The sequence below is a fragment of the Malus sylvestris genome, chromosome 15, assembly GCF_916048215.2.
Source record: "Malus sylvestris chromosome 15, drMalSylv7.2, whole genome shotgun sequence".
Lineage (NCBI taxonomy): Eukaryota > Viridiplantae > Streptophyta > Magnoliopsida > Rosales > Rosaceae > Malus > Malus sylvestris.
In genome coordinates, this window is record NC_062274.1 from 48,929,093 (window position 1) to 48,949,377 (window position 20,285).

Below are 20,285 nucleotides of genomic sequence, written 5' to 3' on the forward strand. Positions count from 1 at the left end.
AGTCATTGGCCTCAAGGCATAAAAAAGAACCTTATGTGGACTTAACCCATCCACAACAGTCCTTGATAAACAAGAAGTCCGAAGTTACTTGGGGCGCAAATAATCGACCTATCCCTTAGTTTTATTTCTATTATACTATGATTATCGTGGAACGCTCGAGTATAGAATGAATTCTGATATGAAGCCTCAAGGCCTACATCTAAGGCCCTACAAAGGCACTTATTTGGATTCATTCTACTCTTCGGGCTAAGAACATTTGAGTATAGAATTAATTCTGATAGGAAGCCTCAAGGCCTACATCTAAGGCCCTACAAAGGCACCTATTTGGATTCATTCTGCTCTTCAGGCACGATGATCAGAAGTATAATAGTCATAATACTGTATGCAGCAATAAAACAAATATTATATGTTCGAGTACTGGATTAGTTATTGACTGGAAGCCTCAAGGCCTACACCTAAGGCCCCATAAAGGCACCTATCATAATTAACACGGTCCCTCGAGCATATATACAATTGAAACTCAATATCCGTTTTACATCTGCCATGCTGAAGATGGCAGTGGCACGCCTGAGCACTTAAAAGTTAATCTTGATTGTGAAGCCTCAAGGCCTACACCTAAGGCTCCACAAAGGCACCTTTCAAAGTTAAGTCTGTCCTTCTCTTTCAGCCTTGCCCGACAAGCCTGCCAATGAAGCAGAAGGCCGACAGAAACCATCAACCGGCGCTAACCTCTCAGGGAGTTGTGTGCTCGTCGGCCAGGGAACATTCCCCAACGGAAATTCCTGCCACGAACAGGAGCACCTCCGTATGAGTTTTTCCATGGTTCTTCAATTGGTATGTTTACTCGCTGTTTACCTAAAGCAAAGTTGCAGACTTCAATTTGTTTTCCTTGCCTGTTCATCTATAGTTGGTTTGTTGTACAAGAACCATGTGTGCTCTGTATGACAGATCACATCCACAAAAGAAGGTTGAATTTAATAGATATGGTCAACTCTTCTTCTCTAGACTTTCTGTTATAAGTATTTTCTTTCGATAAGCTATATTTATTGGCAGCTACATTCTTATTTGTGCTTCATATTCTCTCTCTCTCTCTCTCACGCACACACATCCGTGCTCTTAATAATTCCTTCCTTTTGCCTTCAGTCTTAATGACAATATTAGTTTGAGATTTTTCAAAGGTTTGAATTATTTTTAAAGGGGATGAACCCCCACCCAAAATACATAAAAAAAAAAACAAAAAAAAGTTTGTCTGAGCATCTTTGTCCAACTCTTTTTGTAATTACTTTTTGTTTTCAGGGACTTAGAGGTCAGCCACTATCAGGGCCTGATATTGGTGGTTTTGGTGGAAATGCAACACCCAAGCTCTTTGGACGGTGGATGGGTATAGGTTCTATGTTTCCCTTTTGCCGTGGGCACTCTGAAATGGACACGATTGACCATGAGCCCTGGTCGTTTGGGGAAGAGGTTTGTCCTGCTTGAGCTTTGTGAAAAAGTTTTGTGTTTCCTGAATTATCCCTTTATTTATGGTGGCTGGTGCATCTGGTTGAGCCACTTTGCCGTTACAGTGGATTAAGATAATCTTGTTTCAAACCAGATAATAATTGTTATACATATAGAACTCCAGCTATGTCTTCTACTCTAGTAGTTTTTCCAATTATTTTTGTGTAGTGCCCCAATGATTTTAATTTCTAATCATTCCTAGGTTTTGGATGTGTTTTCTATGCACCTCCATGTTTCTTTATGTATTTTGTGCTTTCAAGGAAGTTTGAACAATTTATTTACTCGTAATTATGGTAACAAAGCCTAAAAAGTCTAATGCTTCTGTGGTTTCTACATGTACTGTTATGTTATATAGTTATACACACACACACACACACACATATATATGTGTAAATAATAATTATATATAGATAAAACATTTCGAAAACGTACAAAAAAGAATCCAGCAGTAGATAAAAGGTTCACAATCTTAACAGCACAAAGAATCTCTATAGAGCATTCAATTTCACAATCGAAACCTGAATGATCACTGGAATTCACTTTGCACCCCAAACTTTAAAACGTTGCAATGATAAACCTAAATTTTGGATACCATGCAATGTCAACTCTCAGTTAGTTGGACCCTCAGTACAAGCTATCATCTTACCTGCTGTGTGGGACCCTTTTTTGTGACAGGGATGCCAAATTTACACGACATAGAAAATAAAATGATAACAAACTGTAAAAAGACACATGGCCTTTTGAAAATATGTAAAAATGTAAACACTCTATGGGGGTGTTTGTTTGACCTTCATAGATGGGACTGGACTGGACTACACTAATTGGTAGTGTAGTCTGATGTTTGGTATGGACAAGGATTAAGTTTAATGGGATTAGATCCGACTCGCACGAATTAAACCCCTCGCTAGGAGTTCTTAGCGAAGCACCCCAAAACGCCCGGATTCGTAAGACCGCATGCGCTCCTGCGAGGGAGAACCTCGCTCATCCTGCGAGAGAATGTCGTCGACGGCCTCTTCCCTCATCGTCGTCCACCTCATCATCCTCATCTCTGCATCCTACTCGCCCTCATCTGCTCCTCTTGTTTGGTAAACTTCGAATCCGACATTATTTCTTCGATTTGTTTTGCAAATCGTGATATTAGTGGGCTTTATTTGATTTAGGTGTTTTGGGTTTGAGAAATTTTCAATAATAGACCTCTGCACTTTAACAAGTTAGGGTTTTGATTTTTAGGGTCAAATTGAGATTAGAATTTGGGGTTTTATGATTTTATGCCATTTTCAGTCCCAAAATGATGATAATCATCACGAAATTGTTGTTGTAAGGGCGGATGCAAACCTTATGTTTGTAATTTAGGTATAGTTTCAATAGATTTTGGTATCAGGTTGGACTAGAGTTTTTGGATTTTGGTATTGGGTTTGAGAAATGAGTTGAGTTGCATCCTATACATTATATAGTTTTCCTTCTTTCTGTTCCTGTTTTCGATTTCTTTGATAGTGAGAGGAATCGCATCCTACATGGTCATGCACCAGTGTTTTCGCTTTCTGGCAAATTAAGTATACAACAAGCCAACGGTTGTGCAAAGATTGGCTGCTACTTATAATACTTATTCATGATTTGAACTATCAGCTGCCAAATCTAGCCAAAACTTACTGCAACGGTGTGTATGTATATGTTTTTTAATATATACTTATTCATGTTTTTGAACACCACAAACAACTACTTTCAATTCACCCAACCCCAACTTTCTTCTTTATCTCCATGTTATATTTTAGGTTTTTTAAAATGATATAGTTCTTGTTTCTGCTCACCTTTAGAATTTTTTTTCGGGTTGGAAAATGCATGAAAACTAGGTAAACTTACACAGTTTATATTGGAAGGAAAAGATTGGGGGTATGAATACCCTGTATGTGGAAATGAAATGCTTGCCGTCACTTATACCTTTTTGGAAAATCAGTGTGATCTTTGGCAGGGCTTTTTGGCAAAAGGAAAGGTCAGATTAGTTTATGGTATGCAAAAGTGGCAGTTTTGAATGCTTTCTGTGCTCCTTTCCCATATTTGGGGTGTTGGCACAGAAAAATAAAACATTATGGACCTAGTAGTTGGAGGAAGAAAGAGTTTAATTATAAAACAGCATTTTCTTGTAGGTTAAGGAGTTGAACGACAATGAATTTGGCTTATATCCAATGCATTGGTTTTTATACAAGGCATAAAATCTTTTGTCTCTTCATTAGCTTACATAGAATAAACCCTCAATTATTCTCATCTTTGACTCTTTAGTGAGTAGGATGTATACATATCATTCCCGTAATCACTCATCTTATGAGCAATATGTTCATGATGGATAGTTGTAAGAATAATGTTTTTAAGATGCCTTTCTCTGTCTCTCACTCTCTCTCTGGTTCTTTTGAATTTGCGACTACTGTTTGTAAGATGCCTTTTTTATGTATCTAAATTTTTTCCATCTGGGTTTTTTGAAAGGTGTTGAATTTCAGAATCTAAGTTGAGTGTTTGCAGGTTGTATAATGCGATTTAGTTAAGGTTTACATGTTAGAGTTTGTCAATCTGTTAAATTTTATGTCGGGCAAGTGGGAACCTGGGGATCTTGATTCCATTTGAACCTGGGGATCTTGATTCCATCTGTTAAATTTTAAATGGTTTATCAGCGATGGCCTACTCATAATGTTTGATATGCCTAATTCTGTTCTCTACATGAGGTAACCTGTTGCCTTACATGATGTGTGATGTCTTCTTCCTTCTGCCTTCCGAGTCCTGGTCATAATGTTTGAGATGCCTAATTCTGTAGTGCACTTGTACACAATGCATGAGTTTTATGGGAATTAGATTTTCATATGTTGGCTAGGAAGGCATGCATGGTAGTTTGAAAGGTGATGTACCAAACAATATGTAAGCAAGGATGAAGATGTCAGGATTGGTTGAAATCAGTTTTGACCATTAAATATAGGTTGGACAGCTCGGAATCAACATTTGGAGGTTGAGTTGGTTGAATCTGAACATTTGACAGCCATGCACTTGTAATTATTATGAGTAATGAAAACATAGAGTGAGACGTATGTGATTAATGAAAGATAAGATTGTGAACCTTGCATGCAGTGGTAATTACTTCTTCCATGGCTTTAGAATAGAGAGTACGATGATCAATGCAATAATCAAGAGCAAGATTATGGAAATCATCATGCATTTTCTTGACTTCTTTTGCAAGCTCTTTGCAGCTTGTAGGGCAACATTCTATAAGAGGAATCCCATTTAGTAATTACTTCTTCCTAACTTTTGTTCTTGTGTAATGTTTCATAAACTTTTGTTCTTGTGTAATGTAGGGCAACATTTTGATATCTTGAGTGATTCAACACTCCCTTTGGAGCTCCGTTCCTTCGTGCACATCGATTCAACACACCCTTTCCGACGCCGTTTTATCGTCTTCCCCAAGCTCTTTCTTTTGCATATTGTTAATAGAGGATGTTGTATAATTACTAATATATATATATATATATATATATATATATATATATATATATATATATATATGCACATAATTAGACAAAACAAAAGTTCCATACACATGATTATTGTTATTACTAGCCTAGGAATGCATGAATTGTTCATGATCTCTTCCTTTGGCATATTGTTACTAGTTTTCTTCAAACTAGGTGGAGCAAGCCAATTTACGTGCTAGGAATCCAAATTTAGCAATGATCAATGCGCAGCTATCCATTTGTCATTGTGCCTCGTATCATTGTGGTCTTGGGATTGAGTGCAATTGTCATGGTATGGACTGAAATTGGCTTATACATACAAGAGCAATTCCAAGTAATTATTTCACAATTGAGTAAAAAACTGAACTTGTTAGACATAATTTTCGTTCTACTCAAATACAAGTATAAACCAACACCTTTAACTTTAATCTACAACTTTAAACCAAAGGTGAATAATCAAGAAAAACATCCTACACCGTGTTGATTGTTGGGATAACACTTTGTTATATTCATGTTTGGAACAATGCTACTCTTGAATCATGTATGTTTCTTTCGTTGGTAGGAAAATTTGGTTTTTATATTTTTATTGAGTCTCACTCTAATCCAATATTATTAATTTTAATAATTTTAATAATATCTTTAATAAAAAAAAAGTAATTAAAATAGAACAATAATGTAGTCCTAGTCTGAGCAAACATCAAATTGGTGACAGTACTATTTTCATTATCTTGCTTTTTAGTCCGACACTGCACCAAACGCTTCACTAAGCTAGTCCAGCTTAGTCTAGTCTAGGTCAGTCCAGCTTAGTCCCTGCAGCTAGTCCAATCCGAGACAGTCCGATGCAACAAACGCATAAGTCCAGAGCATGCTTCTGTCGGGACAGAAAGATACCCTGTACTTTGATCTTGCAACTTCGATGCCCAAATTTACCTCAGTGCTTTGATCGTATGTTTTGTTTTACTTCAGTATATGAGGCTACCTCAACTCTCATGTGAAATCAATCATGCAGAAAATGATATTCAGTTTGTTGCAATCCACTGCTGCTTGTTTAATTTGTGCTTTTGTGTTTTTAGATTTACGGATGGTTTTGTGCCTACCATGATTCAGAACTAATTTCAATTTTTTGTCAGTGTGAAGAAGTATGCCGTTTGGCATTAATCAGGCGCTACCGTCTTCTACCACATATTTACACTCTCTTCTATATGGCTCATACAACGGGCACTCCAGTGGCAAGTCCTACATTTTTTGCTGGTGGGTTTTTTATGCTGTTGAATTGTCTATTGGACCTGATCACTTTGTTTTTTTTTTTTTGGTCAAGCCCTGATCACTTTGTTAAGCAGCTAATTACATTGTCAAATGCTTGTGTAGATCCCAAGGACTCCAACTTAAGGAAATAGGAGAATTCTTTTTTGTTGGGTCCACTTCTAGTCATTGCCAGGTTCTCGCACTTTTCCCACAAGATAAAAAGCCAAATCATTTTACATTATGCTTTTTATTGTTCAGCTTCCATCTTCTATGGTTTTTGTAGTCTGTCCTTGTGCTTGTAGCAGGCCAATAGTGAATTTGACATCATCTTTGAGAAAAAAAAGGCTTACCAATCTTCTGTTTTATCTCTTCTTATTAGTAAATCTTTTCATTTATATAGAAAAACAGTTTTGCAGAACAGATGCCTCATGCAATACATTTATTGTTGGAAAATTAGTTATTATTTTATTTTTGTTTATGGTTTCCTTGTGGGACAAGGATATTAGAGTTTTCTATATCCTTTAAGGATTAAGATTTTGCTTTAGTTTTCACTATATATAGTAGTGCTTGTATTAGTTAATGACAATAAGTCATTCGCAATGTAGTCTCTTGGGTTATGTAACCGTCATGACAATCTTTCGTTCACTTAATAAAGTTATATTAATTTATAATTAGTTTGTTCATTTGTTAATCATGCACTCTGATATTCAACTTGGTATCAGAGCAGGTTTGATCATTCAGGTTAAATCTGTTCTTGGTAGTTAGTTTGTTTGTCTTGTCATCTTCTTCGTTGTGATTTTTTTTTGTTGTGCCCTAGGTTAGGGTTTCGCAGTTTTGAAAAAAAAAAAAAAAAAAAAAGCACAAACCGCCCTGCAACCTGATCAACCCCGATCCACCCACTTGGCGAAGCAACCACAACCCAAGTCCGCTGATCCGCCGCTGCTCTGCAGACCATTGCCATCACCATCGCAGAATCAGAACCACCGCTGCCGTCCCGACAATCTCATCGCCGCTGATTGTGTCTAGCATGCCTGTTCCCTGGATGATTTCTTGCTTGCCTGAATCAGGAACACAAACCACCACGATATGCCGCTGCCGCCTGACCAACCTTTTGCCTTGTCGCCGCAGACCATTGCACAGACCATCACCATCCCGACCGCTGCACCATACCTGCATCGTGACATCCAGGGGCGGATCTATTAAGGGACTAAGGTGGTCCCCGGACCACCCGGAAGCTTAGATAAATAACTGTGAGGATCTTTAAGAACCACCCAAGTCTGGGCAGTGGTTGAGAAGAACAGTAGCCATGGCGGATGAGCCTCCTTGTTCCAACGAAGAAGACGATGCAAAGCAACCTTTTGTCTCTGTTTGTAATCAACCTCCAATGAGGTTGCTCCACCTCGCGCACTCATTAATAAGAAATTCATGAAATAGGATATGGTTTCGATGCTGACAAAAGTAAGATAATATCAGGAGGTGTGGTGCCTTCAGATGTAAGACCTTTTGACTTCTTTTAAGATAATATCAGGAGGTGTGGTGCCTTCAGATGTAAGACCTTTTGACTTCTTTTGCAATTGGTGGCCAATGAGGCTGCCCCACCTGGCCCATAAATTAAAATAAGAGTAAACTGTCGATTTGCCCCCTAAACTTTCACCTAGCTTTCGATTTCCCCTATGAACTTTTTGATTGGAAAATTAAGGACTCAAACTAATTTTTTTTAGCCAATTTGCCCCCTACCGTTAGTTTTTCAAACATTTCATCCATATTTCTGTTAAGTGAGACCATGTGCACAACATGTGAGGGTAGTTAAGTCATTTCACTCTTAAAAATGATTAAAAAATTGAAAATAATTTTTTTTTAAAATTCCCTCTATTTTTCCCTCTAATTCCTATCCTCAATTTTATTTTTCACTCATTCCTATGCATGAGAAATGACATACGGTGTTATTGTCTTAAAAAATATCTACGTTAGTCTTTTTCTTGAAGCATGTACTACCATTTTTATTTTCTCTAACAAATTAATAATTTGACAAATGCTCATGATGTTAAATGTGCAAGAATGCAGTTGAAATATCCATCATTTGATTCTAGATTGAGTTGTGCACTTTCTCCTCTTTTATAGTAATTAATTTATTATTTGAAAACATTGTACTTTGAGGAGGCAAGCAAAGTTTTGTGGAACTGCTTGGGTATGATATGTGTTTTTTTGTTTTTTTTTGTTTTTGTGATTTGGTTGGATACTATTGCTAGAAAATTGGAGGAATAGTTAGGATTAGTGCAGTTAGCTGATCTTTGGAGTTTTGATGCTGGTGATTGGAGTAGTTTTTTTCTTTGACTTCTTGTAGTTTTTACTAGATGGCGAACATGTTAACTGCTGTAAACTATTTTTATAACTCTTCTAATAACTCTTCTACTAGTAAAGTCTTAATGTCTCTAAAATGAAGCACAACACGTAACATGCTTATATTAATGCACTCATTTGGAGACAATAACACCATGAGCACTTGTCAAATTATTTATTTGTTAAAGAAAATAAAAATGGTAGTACATGCTTCAAGAAAAAGACTAACTTAGATATTTTTGAAGACAATAACACCATATGTCATTTCTCATGCATAGGAATGAGTGAAAAATAAAATTGAGGATAGGAATTAGAGGGAAAAAATAGAGGGAAAGTTTTTTTTTCTTAAATTTTTTTTCTGTTTTTTAATCATTTTAAGAGTGAAATGACTTAACTACCTTCAAATGTTGTGCACATGGTCTCACTTAACAGAAATATGGATGGAATGTTTGAAAAACTAACTGTAGGGGGTAAATTGGCTAAAAAAATTAGTTTGAGTCCTTAATTTTCCAATCGAAAAGTTAAGGGGGGAAATCGAAAATTAGGTGAAAGTTTAGGGGGCAAATCGACAGTTTACTCATTAAAATAATAAACCAAATTTCTAATATAAGCATAACTTTTTTAGAGTGATAGTATGCCCACTTCTTTGTTTTATCTTTTTAGGAATTAGATCCCCTCCTGAGCAAATGGTGGGGATTTTCATGACCCACTAACATGGGTCGTTGGATTTTGATTCAACAGCTACAATTATTATAATTTTTAGAAAGACCCACTATTTGTAGCCGTTGAATCAAAATCCAACGGTCCATGTTAGTGGGTCATAAGGATCCCCACCATTTGCTCAGGAGGGGATCCAATTCCATATTTTTACTCATCATATATTTACACTCACCATTAAAAAAATAAAAAGAACATCCTACTATGATAGAGCACCAGCACACCATCTTTTATAGAATACTCAGATTCTTTCAATTAAATTCACTTTACCAAAATCAAGTCATTAAAAGAATTTTAAAAAAAAACCTTCACATGATACTGTGTAAAATAATAAAGTTTGGGGGTAAAAGTCTAAAAGTGTGTGTGAAAGTAAAGACTTTTGGACACCTATGTTTTATGTTGTCTTGTAAAATCTCTATAAAAGAGATGTCTATGTACGTTTGTAATCAATTTCATTCCAGCAATAAGAAAAGAAAGTGTTTTTGTTATCAGAATAAACTTGCTACTAATAGTAAGGAGAAACTTGCAGCAAGCTTTTAGAAAAATAGTCTGAAAGTTTTTCTTACTATTAGTAGCAAGTTCCTTCTGGTTACAAAAACATTTTCTTTTCTTATTGGAATGTGATCAATTACGAACATACATAAGAGGTTTTTTTTTATAAAAAAAAAAAAAAATCCTTTTACGTGCATATTTTTTGTTGTTGTTTGTAGCTACTTCTCAATTCAATAATGAGATTTGATCTTAATTTTATTCTTACTTTCGAGAAATCTAAGCATAACAATAATTCTTTTCATTATCTCTGTAATGTAAAGAACAACTACTCTACACGAGGAATGAAAATTTAGTATTTCTAGCTTGTTTAGCACAAAAATTATGAATGAAAAGTTGTAGTTTGCCATCTATTTGTTCAATGATATTTTCGTCTGTTTTTTTTTTTTTTGGAGCTTTTATATGGGGACCACCCTATATTAAAATTCTGAATCCACTACTGGTGACATCCCCACCCGTATACCCGTTGCTCTCGCCCACAACAGACCTGCTACGCACACACTAATTGGTGCTACACCCTGCCATACCTCAAATCCGCTGGAATTACCGAGCCTTGAATCTCGAACTTGTACGTTGGCGACCCCTCTGTTGACAAGCCACTGCTTGTTCGTTTGAATTGCTTACGAATAAAAAAAAATGAAGAGAGAGTAATCAGGTTTTGAGGCCCACACGGGCAAGGAAGGAAATGTACTGTTTGTGTGTTTGGGCTTTCTGAGGCCCACACGGATGATATGAGAATAACCTGTTGTTGGAACTTTGTTGCTCACCACGACAATTGCTTGAGTGCTTGGACTGATGACCACTCAAGTGACGTTGTGTACCTGGTCATTAGTTGGATCGTCCGCCCGAATTTGCTTGTTTGCCTGGATTGTTCGTTTGCTCGCTTGATTGCTCGCCAACTTGCCTTGTTGTGTCCGCCTAACGGAGCTTGTCTTGTCGTGTCTGCCTAACGGAGCTTGCCTTGTCGTGTCCGCCTAACGGAGCTTGCATCCACATCTGCTTGTTGACAAACTTATGACGTGTACCACTATGAGTTTGACGGGGGGTGTTGGAAAATTAGTTATTATTTAATTTTTGTTTATGGTTTCCTTGTGGGACAAGGATATTGGGTGCATTTGTTGCACCGGACTGTCTCGGACTAGACTAGCTTCAGGGATTAAGCTGGACTGGCTTATACTAGACTAAACTGGACTAACTTAGTGAAGCGTTTGGTGCAGTGTCGGACTAAGAAGCAGAACTATAATATTATATTATTTAATCTATATTTATTAATTTATTAATTTTTATTTAATATATCAATTAATATTTTGTATTACTTTATCTTTTGTCCTATTTTTCTAGAACCACCTTCCTCTACAATAATCAAGGAACCTAGAAGAAATTATAACAACATGACTGACCCACAATCAAAACCAAAATTTTACAGCAAAGTCAGGCAGGACTCTTTCTTCTTCGTTGGAAATTAGAAGCATCAACAACAAAGGAGAGTTGCTACTCCCCTCTCCTCCTCCAAGCCTTTTTTTCTTCTAGTTTTCAATTTATAAATCCAATCTTCAATCCGTTTTTGTCTGCCCGACCACCGATTCGAACCCATCAACCCTCTCCCTCATCTTCTCCCTCCTACTTTGGTTTAGATGCAAATCAGTTTTTCTCCAATTGTAGATTTAGATATTCCAGCGGAGAAGGAATAGGCGGAGGCCATGCGGAGAAAGAATAGGCGGAGGCCATTCCATCTGAACATTAGGGCTCGACCATTTGGTTAGGGTCTGATAGGGATTGAGTGGGAATTCAAAGGATTATTTGATATGGGGATTTAGGGTTTTTGGTGGTTGCTAGATTGTGAAGGGGAGGTGCGTTGAGAGAGAGGCGTTTCTGATTTATTGGATGTCGTCATCGCGGCCGATAAAGGTTGAGGACGCTAGGAAGACGACGATGTTGAGTAGCTTCGAAAGGTGAGGACGAGAATGCGAGAGAGACGGTCTAGCAATCCCATGGGTTTCGGGGGGTCTCGCTAAGACCGTTTAGTGAGGCCTCCAATCCGGGCGAGCGAAACTTAGTCCCACTTAAGTTAGTCCACACAAATAACAAACAAGGGATTGGACTAATTGTTAGTCCAGTCTAGTCCAGTGAGGCCTAGTGAAGGGAAACAAACACACCCTTAGAGTTTTCTATATCCTTTAAGGATTAGGATTTTGCTTTAGTTTTCACTATATATAGTAGTGCTCTCACAACAGAAAATAAACAATTTAGAAAAGATATTGCAAGCACATTGACTATTGCATGATGCATATAAAAGTTGAATATCAGAGTGCATGATTAACAAACGAACAAACTAATTATAAACTAATATAACTTTATTAAGTGAACGAAAGATTGCCATGACGGTTATATAACCCAAGAGACTACATTGCGAATGACTTATTGTCATTAACTAATACAACTAAGACCTGAGTTTACCAAAGATTTTGGTTGGAATTAAGTGTTACTTCCTTTCCTGCTTCAGTTGGATGTGACAACATGAAGAGCAGTCCATAATCCATGCGTTCTGCAGTTCTTCTCGTTTTTCTTAATAAAGCCAGTCGTTCTTATTAGGAAAGAATTACAATTAGGTTTTGTTTTTCAACATTTGTAGTCAAAACTTTGCACTTAGAAGCTACTAGCAAAAAAGCCCGCACGTTGCTGCGGGATTGAATGCACCAGCCTTGACCACATGAATAAGACATTTAATCTGCAAAAAAATTCATCATAATCATGAACAAACAAAAAGGATAGATGAGGGAAAGATGTTGGTCAGATGAGAGTTGAATCAAAGGAATCAGTAGCGTAAAACTGACAAAATGCTTACAAATTCAACTCCAATTGTGCTGATGTAGCTATCCAAGTATGAATTATCCTGTTCAACGATTCCGAAACTCAGACAAAAATTGCATGAGAAAATTGAGATTATATGCAATTGTATGTCAAATAATCTGAAAAATACCATATATCCAATTTAAGTGCATACACCTATAAACTAATCTTCATATATACTTTAAAATAATACAGATCAATGTAATCTAAAACATTGGAAACATTATCATACAAATAAAGAATCACGATGCAGAAAATGTTCTTTCCATTATTTTCAGATAACTTTTCACCTCACAACACTGAGACAGAGAGCATACCCAAACCAATAGTGGCGTTCCAACCCCTGCGATTTCACAAACTTCTCAATGGAGGAAGGGAAACACAAAATACACTACTTGATCGCTTGTGGCTGAGCTTTTATTGCCAATGATTCACGTAGAGATGGAAGCTTTCCTCAAAATGTAATATGACACCAAGACTTTAAGAAAAACCTTAAAAAATTGTGTCCACTGAAGTATGAGCAACCTATTTTGTGATAGTGGATGATGCTGGATTGAATCATAAAACAGCTCACAACATATAAAAAATGAATAAATAAAATTTGATATACGGGAAAGCAACATACAGGAAAATACATTATCTTCATAAGTAAGAAGCAGATTGGAACAATGGAATTAGCAAAAAGCAAAAAAGCCCCAGCTCAAAACCCAATTTTTTTCTAAATCTAATCCTAGATATGAACATTTCAGCGAAACCTAAACCCTAGACAGGCACAAATATTCAACTCTTCATAGAAAATTTACAAAAATTTAAAGAATGACAACCCCAGCAAAAACAAAAAAAAAAAATCCAAACATATCCAAAATTAGCAAGAGAAACACAAACCCAAAAGCAAATCAACCTCTCACACTAAGCAAACACGGTAGCAGCCATGCACGCCCATGGCTCTTTCATCTCAGGAGGCCATGACTGACGACGAAATAACCAAAAATACCAAAGAAAGATCAGATTCCAAAAAAAACCCAAATCGAAATGAACCCTAGAAATTGAAATTCAGAATTGAAAATTCAAATTGGGGGAGCTCTGATATTTTACCTAAATAGCAACTTAGGAGTTGCCGCTGCACCACTAATTCACAACTAAGTCGTAGCCATATCCATTCCTCAACAATCTTTGAATTTTAATTAAAACACAAAAAATATTAGAAAATGGTTAAAGATAAGTTATATAACCGCAGGCAAATCCATTCCTCAGCAATCTTTCAATTTTAATTATATAAAACAAATTGTTAATGATAGGTTACACACCTGACCTAGAAAGCGTTTGCAAACTCCCAAAACAAAACCCTAAAATTAGAAGATAAACGTTTCCTGCAACAAAAAATGAAATCAAACAAAAGATCCACACACAAATCAGCAAAAAATAAAGAAAGCATTTAGCAAGAATCGAATTTTACAACAGTCAATTAAAAAAATCTCTCCAGATGAAATGTTCCATTTGTCCTAATAATATTAGGTTATATATATATATATATATATATATATATATATGTATATGTATGTAGCAATAAGATTAAAAAGTGAGAGAGAGAGAGAGAGAGACGAACCTTCATACGGAGGCTAGCGATCCGGAGCTCGAGAAATCTGTGGAAGCAAATGAAAGAGCCCTGATTTTCCATATTTCTTCCGTTCTAGGATGAGAGAAACGGAAGAGATGGAGCTGTGGCTGCTAGGGTTTGAGGAGGACAGAAACAGGAAGAGTGAGAGATGAGAGAGGGCTCGCGTAGGAGAGAGAGGAAGAGTGAGAGATGAGAGGTTGGGTTCAACTCCTGAGACTCGTGTCCCATTAACTACAGGCCCCCATACTTTTCTCTGACTGTCCCCCTTCTCCCACTTATGAAATCGAGGATCTGCAGCAATGGCGCTGAGATCCCCACTCCTCCCTCTCCCTCTCTCTCTCGCTCTATATCTCTCTCTCTCTCTATCGGAGGCATGGCCTCCCATCCCCGAAACCCTCACTAAATGACAGCAATCCCAAACCCACCCCAATCCGTCTCAAACGCACATGACAAAATTGCCCTTCCAACCCACCCCCAATACCAGCCCAAACCTCACGGTTTTGCTGTAAATAGCGTGAAATCGAGTGGCTCCCTGATAAGCCATATGGACAAAATTACCCTCTGAAATTTTGAGAATCACCCTCCCAACCCAACCACATTCGGCTGGTATTGTTGTAAATAAAGCAAAATCAAAACAAACATGAATAGTGCCTGCCCTCCCCCTACTTTAGTATAGATAAAGCCATATGGACAAAATTACCCTCTGAAATTTTGAGAATCACCCTCCCAACCCAACCACATTCGACTGGTATTGTTGTAAATAAAGCAAAATCAAAACAAACGTGAATAGATCCTGCCCTCCCCCTACTTTAGTATAGATAAAGCCATATGGACAAAATTACCCTCTGAAATTTTGAGAATCACCCTCCCAACCCAGCCACATTCAGCTGGTATTGTTGTAAATAAAGCAAAATCAAAACAAACGTGAATAGTGCCTGCCCTCCCCCTACTTTAGTATAGATAATAATAATAATAATAATAATAATATGAATGATCTCATTATTTCCAGGGAAAGCTAAAGGTGTTCTATATGAAGATGATGGTGATGGATACGAGTTCATGAATGGTGGATTCTTGTTGACACACTATGCTGCTGAACTTCAATCTTCTACTGTTACCGTTAAAGTTAAAAAAACTGAAGGATCTTGGAAGAGGCCAAAACGTCGGCAGCATGTGCAATTATTGCTTGGTGGAGGGGCAATGGTATGGCTTCTTTTCTGGAGGTATACCAATTAGGTGTCTGAGACTATCTTGTGCTAATAAAGTACCATATCAATCCTGAATCCCTCAAACAGGTTGATACATGGGGCAATGATGGAGAGGTTCTTCAAATTGTAATGCCTTCAGAACAGGAAATTGGGAAGCTGGTTTCCACTAGTGAGAAGCAATACCGAACTCGTTTGGGTAACACTTCTATTCATACTTTGTTCGGTCTCATATTATCCTCAACGTGTAGCTAAAGTTTTGCTAATGCCACTTAGTTTTCAGCTATAATTAGCTTACCTGAAAATGTCTAAATAGATTGCATGAAGTAGGACTCATGTAACCATCTGGATTTCATAAAGCAAGGGCAAGGATGATCCTTAGTACAGGACCTAAAAAATGGATGGTCCCGATCATTGAGCAGACTGAAATTGGGATGTTCCTGATTAATGCATGTATCATTGACAGTGCTCATCCTGACTAATGCATCTTAAATTGTTAATGTTGAAACTGCCAAGCCTATTCCAGATGTGGAAGTGACTTCTGCGCACAAAGGAATAGAACCATAGTTGCCAGATACAAGTACGATTCGAGTTCGCAGTTCCATTCGGATACGGGATTCAGTAGTAATATAAAGTATCATTAGCCAGAGAGTAGGCATAAACAGTACGGTTTTCAGTTCAATTTGTTTTAAATTCGTTAAAGAATGTAAATTAGTTTGTTTATAAAAATATTGATAATAATACATTTATAATTAGTTTGTATTTAAAAATATTGATAATAATACATTTCATTGGAAGATGAATAGATAGGAATTAAAATTAAAATGACTTTGATACCAAAGACTTATCATTTCCCTTGGTTATTTCTTCGTGTAATCATCATTTATCTCTTTAATATTTTTTTATTAAATATCCATTAAACAAATAATTAATTTATTTGTGCACGTTTCCTATCATTTCCCTTTGTTATATCTTCTCGATTCTCACCGTTCCCATTCCAGTTCTCTGTCCCTCCCTCCTCTCTCTCTCCCCTTTCTTCTATTTCCCCGACCTCTCCTTTTTCTCCTTCACCGACAAACACAAACCCTAATAGGAACCTGCCCATTATGATCTCTTCTCGAGGGGGTGAGCAAGTCACCTCTGTTCTTCAGAAAGTCTCCTCGACAACTACAAGGACGACATCGGCGAATTTTACGGTGACCTAGGTGCGTTTTTTCAGTTCTTTGTTCAAGTTTTGTCTAATCGGTTAGAGACACCGAATTCACAACCGAACCGTCAAAGTATTGGTATGGACAGAGTTCGGACACTAAATGGCCGAATCTGGCAACTATAACTTTCAAGGATTCCTATTGAACTGAAATGTGGTGATTGGGATATTAAAGTCGTTCCCTGGATTGGTGGTAGAATTATTTCCATGATGCACCGTCCTTCAGGTAGTACTTTTACGATTATCTTTTATTTATTAATATATGTAGAATGTATTTTATTTATATGGTCGCTTAATATATTTAACTTATGAATAAACCATTGACCAATATTCATGTACTCATGGTGGATATCATACTTCACTCTACTGTAGTTATCAAATAGATTTACTTTTCTGTCCAACAAAATTACCCATGAAACAGCTACCACTGCACGATTCCACAAAATACTAGTTTTCCACCACCAAAAGACATACTTTTCACAATGAATGTTTAAGAATGAATTAAGAATTTAGCCCAAGTAATCCCTGCAACCTCAACTAACAGCCACCACAGCCCCAAAGAACATAGAGAATGTAAAACTAAGTGAGTTTAAAATGAGCCTCCTTTTTGCACTAATAACACCAATGAGGAGAAAGATAAATATTGGGTCTTCTTGTTTGTAACTAATTACAAGTGTTTGCTCTTCTATGAGATACGATTCATGCCAAAAGACGAACCTTAGGAGCGGACTTTCAAATCATTTTAGCAGGCTGGAACACAGCAAGGGACTACTTTCGGTTATTACACGGAGAATTAAAAATATCTTACAAGTTACAATCCTTAGTGTGGCAAACTCCTAGCGTGGACTATGTGTTGAAACCTGAATATTCTCCAAAACAATCCCTAGTGTGGCAAACTCCTCAATCTCTTATGTTCACAAAAATTTCTTCAATCTCTTATGTTCACATAAATTTCTTCAAAAAAAACCATTTCTTGTTCTGCACAAACCTCTGCCATAGCCATATCGGCCACCCTATAATTTTGACCCATAGCCTTAGAAGGCTAGGAAATTTTGAGCACGAGGGTTAGTCATGAAGTGAGGCAATGACTGAGATTTTTAGTTTGGCAATGACTGAGATTTTTAGCTACCATGAGTCTATTCTGTTACACAAAGGCGTTATCTATCAAAGAAATTTCTAAACCCGCCCTGACTTTAAGTCATTTTCTTTCCCTTTTTTGGGTGATGAGGCTGAATAGACTAAATTTTGTTTTAGTGATACTCTTATGATTGATACTTTCATGTGGTGATTTCAGGGACACAATGGCTTCACAGTAGAGTTGACATTAATGGGTATGAAGAGTATAGTGGTACTGAGTGTAAGTTAACTATAATATGCACACTAAAAGTACTAACCTTGAGAAGCCATTGAGTCCAAGCGTAATGATGAAACGCGAACACAGCAGTAAGCAAAGATCTTCCGCTCCTAGTACACGCCTTATGCACTCCTATATGGGGTAGGGTTTTGTGCTAGAATGTGTGTACAAGAGTGGGGACCCAAGCCTTATATTTATAGGTGAGTATATTAGGTTTCTGGCCCATAAAGAAATCCCTAATAAATATCTTTAGCACCTCTAGAATCCATGACCTAATAGGAAAGATATTCCCAATCATTATAAGTTTACTTGACCACCAAGTAATCCGGGATAACCAAATATTTCTTCCTATCTTGTATTCTTAATCAATTAGGACTCCTAAATAGATGTAAGCCCAATAAAAGTCTTATATTCTCCCACTTGGACGAGACATCTATTCAAAAGTTCTCTTTGGGATCAAGAATCAATTTCCTTATGCGCGCAACCTTGGAAGATCATTTGATAACAATTTCCTTATGGGTAATCTGAACGAGGAAGAACAAAAACTGACACATTTAGGAGGAGAAACTTGCCACAGATGATACTGTTCCAAGGTCAAATGCTTCTCTACCAAGCAGTCAATCAATTGCTTCTCTACCTAGCATGTCCAGTAATAAATGAAAGTGTTGGAAAAGGAAATAGGATGAAAGCATATAACAAATGAAGAAAAGCTAAAAAATCAATTATGTAAAGATTTAAGGAAATATGTTTCTTTTGGGGGTGGGGGGGGGGGGAAACAATTTCAAAGGATTTAGGGATTTTCTTATTCCACGGTTTTGTCTTATTGTGGTCTAGTAATGGTCTCAATTCAACATAATGAACAAATTATATAGTCTTGTACTTTTTTCTAGACAAATATTTCCTGGAAAAACTAAGAACTTGTTGATATGTTAAAATAAATATAAAGTTAAAAAATCTACTCATGACTTTTTAGTGTACTATTTTCTATCGAAACAAACTGAGCCAAGGCAAATAAATTTGTCGCACTTTCTATTATACTAAATTTAAATCATTGAGATCAGTAAATTATACCTAAATATACCAGGCTCATTTGTCATATTTGTGTACCGATGAATCCAATCTAGTTTCCCATACGATGTTTTCAAATCTGTTTTAGCTTCGTCCCATGTACCTTCTTCCAAATAGGATCCATTTATTCTGTGTCTTTGAGTTTTGACTGAAGGACTCTTGTACTTCCACAAGAGAGCATTTATCCAGGTATCCAGGTAATAATCTCAATTCTCAATACATATTACATACACAATGCAGCTACCAATAATCTCTACAAGAACAAGCACCATCTCTGAAATGATGAAAACGAATAGGATCTCTTAGGATTATTTCTCTTTTTTCCACCTCAGAGAAGAGCTTCATTGTTGTATGACAATCATAGCAGACTCTCAAATTCTTCATCACCCTAATTGGAGTTGATGGTGGCAAGCTGATAATTCCAAAAGTTACAGCTAACTTTTACTGTGGTAGTTCACTTTGTTGTCCTTAAGTTCCGGTTCAGAAGTAATCAACTTACCAACAATACAATATATTTTCTGTATCTTACGCAACATTTCTTCCAACCGAGTATAAATTAATTGAACCATATGGTGAGACCGATCACCACTAACAAAAGAATGAACTTTGTTTCCTACCTCTATCCAACTTAGACCATGTTCCTTCTTAACTCCTCGATTTTTCATCAGTTCCCTAATTCTTTTGGTCGGTAACTCTATCCCAGCATCATTGTAAATGTTGTACAGAAGAACATATGATGCAGCAGCTTGAGGTTCAAGATCAATTAGCTTTTCTGCAACACGTTTTGTAGCAACAATGTCCATATAAACCCTGCAAGCGCTCAACAAGGCTCGCCACATAATTGGATTATCCTCAAAATATGAGTTGAAAATGAACTTCTCAGCATCTGCTAGCCTTCTTGCACGACCTAGGAGATCAGCAACGCAGGCAGAGTGCTCTACATTGGTTGACATGCCATAATCTTTCTTCATTGTTTCAAAATATCTACATTAACAAGAAGAGTCAAGAAATTAACACACCCTGGAAGTGAGCATTTAAAATGCTTTCACAAGTGTTCATTTTTACAAACCAAATATTGGGTTGCAATTGAAAAGGCCTGACATGATGACCTAGAAACAAAACAGCAACAACAACAACAACA

The 20,285-nt window shown here is 36.9% G+C and overlaps 2 protein-coding genes and 1 pseudogene across 2 annotated transcripts; 2 read left to right on the plus strand and 1 right to left on the minus strand.

Moving 5' to 3' along the window:
- The window catches only part of LOC126603062 (pentatricopeptide repeat-containing protein At3g13880-like), a 58,459-nt pseudogene that overhangs the window by 35,766 nt on the left and 2,408 nt on the right, over nt 1-20,285 (minus strand).
- Nucleotides 801-6,403, plus strand: LOC126601817 (uncharacterized). Its single transcript, XM_050268586.1, has 4 exons — nt 801-834; nt 1,297-1,464; nt 6,122-6,242; nt 6,360-6,403. Exons 1-4 carry the CDS (start codon nt 808-810, stop codon nt 6,386-6,388), a joined length of 345 nt encoding a protein of 114 aa, XP_050124543.1. The 5' UTR covers nt 801-807; the 3' UTR covers nt 6,389-6,403.
- LOC126603061 (uncharacterized) lies at nt 14,406-15,978 on the plus strand. The gene is made up of 4 exons (XM_050269822.1): nt 14,406-14,451; nt 15,320-15,513; nt 15,606-15,714; nt 15,832-15,978. The coding sequence occupies exons 1-4, from the start codon at nt 14,406-14,408 to the stop codon at nt 15,843-15,845; spliced, it is 363 nt and encodes a 120-aa protein (XP_050125779.1). The 3' UTR covers nt 15,846-15,978.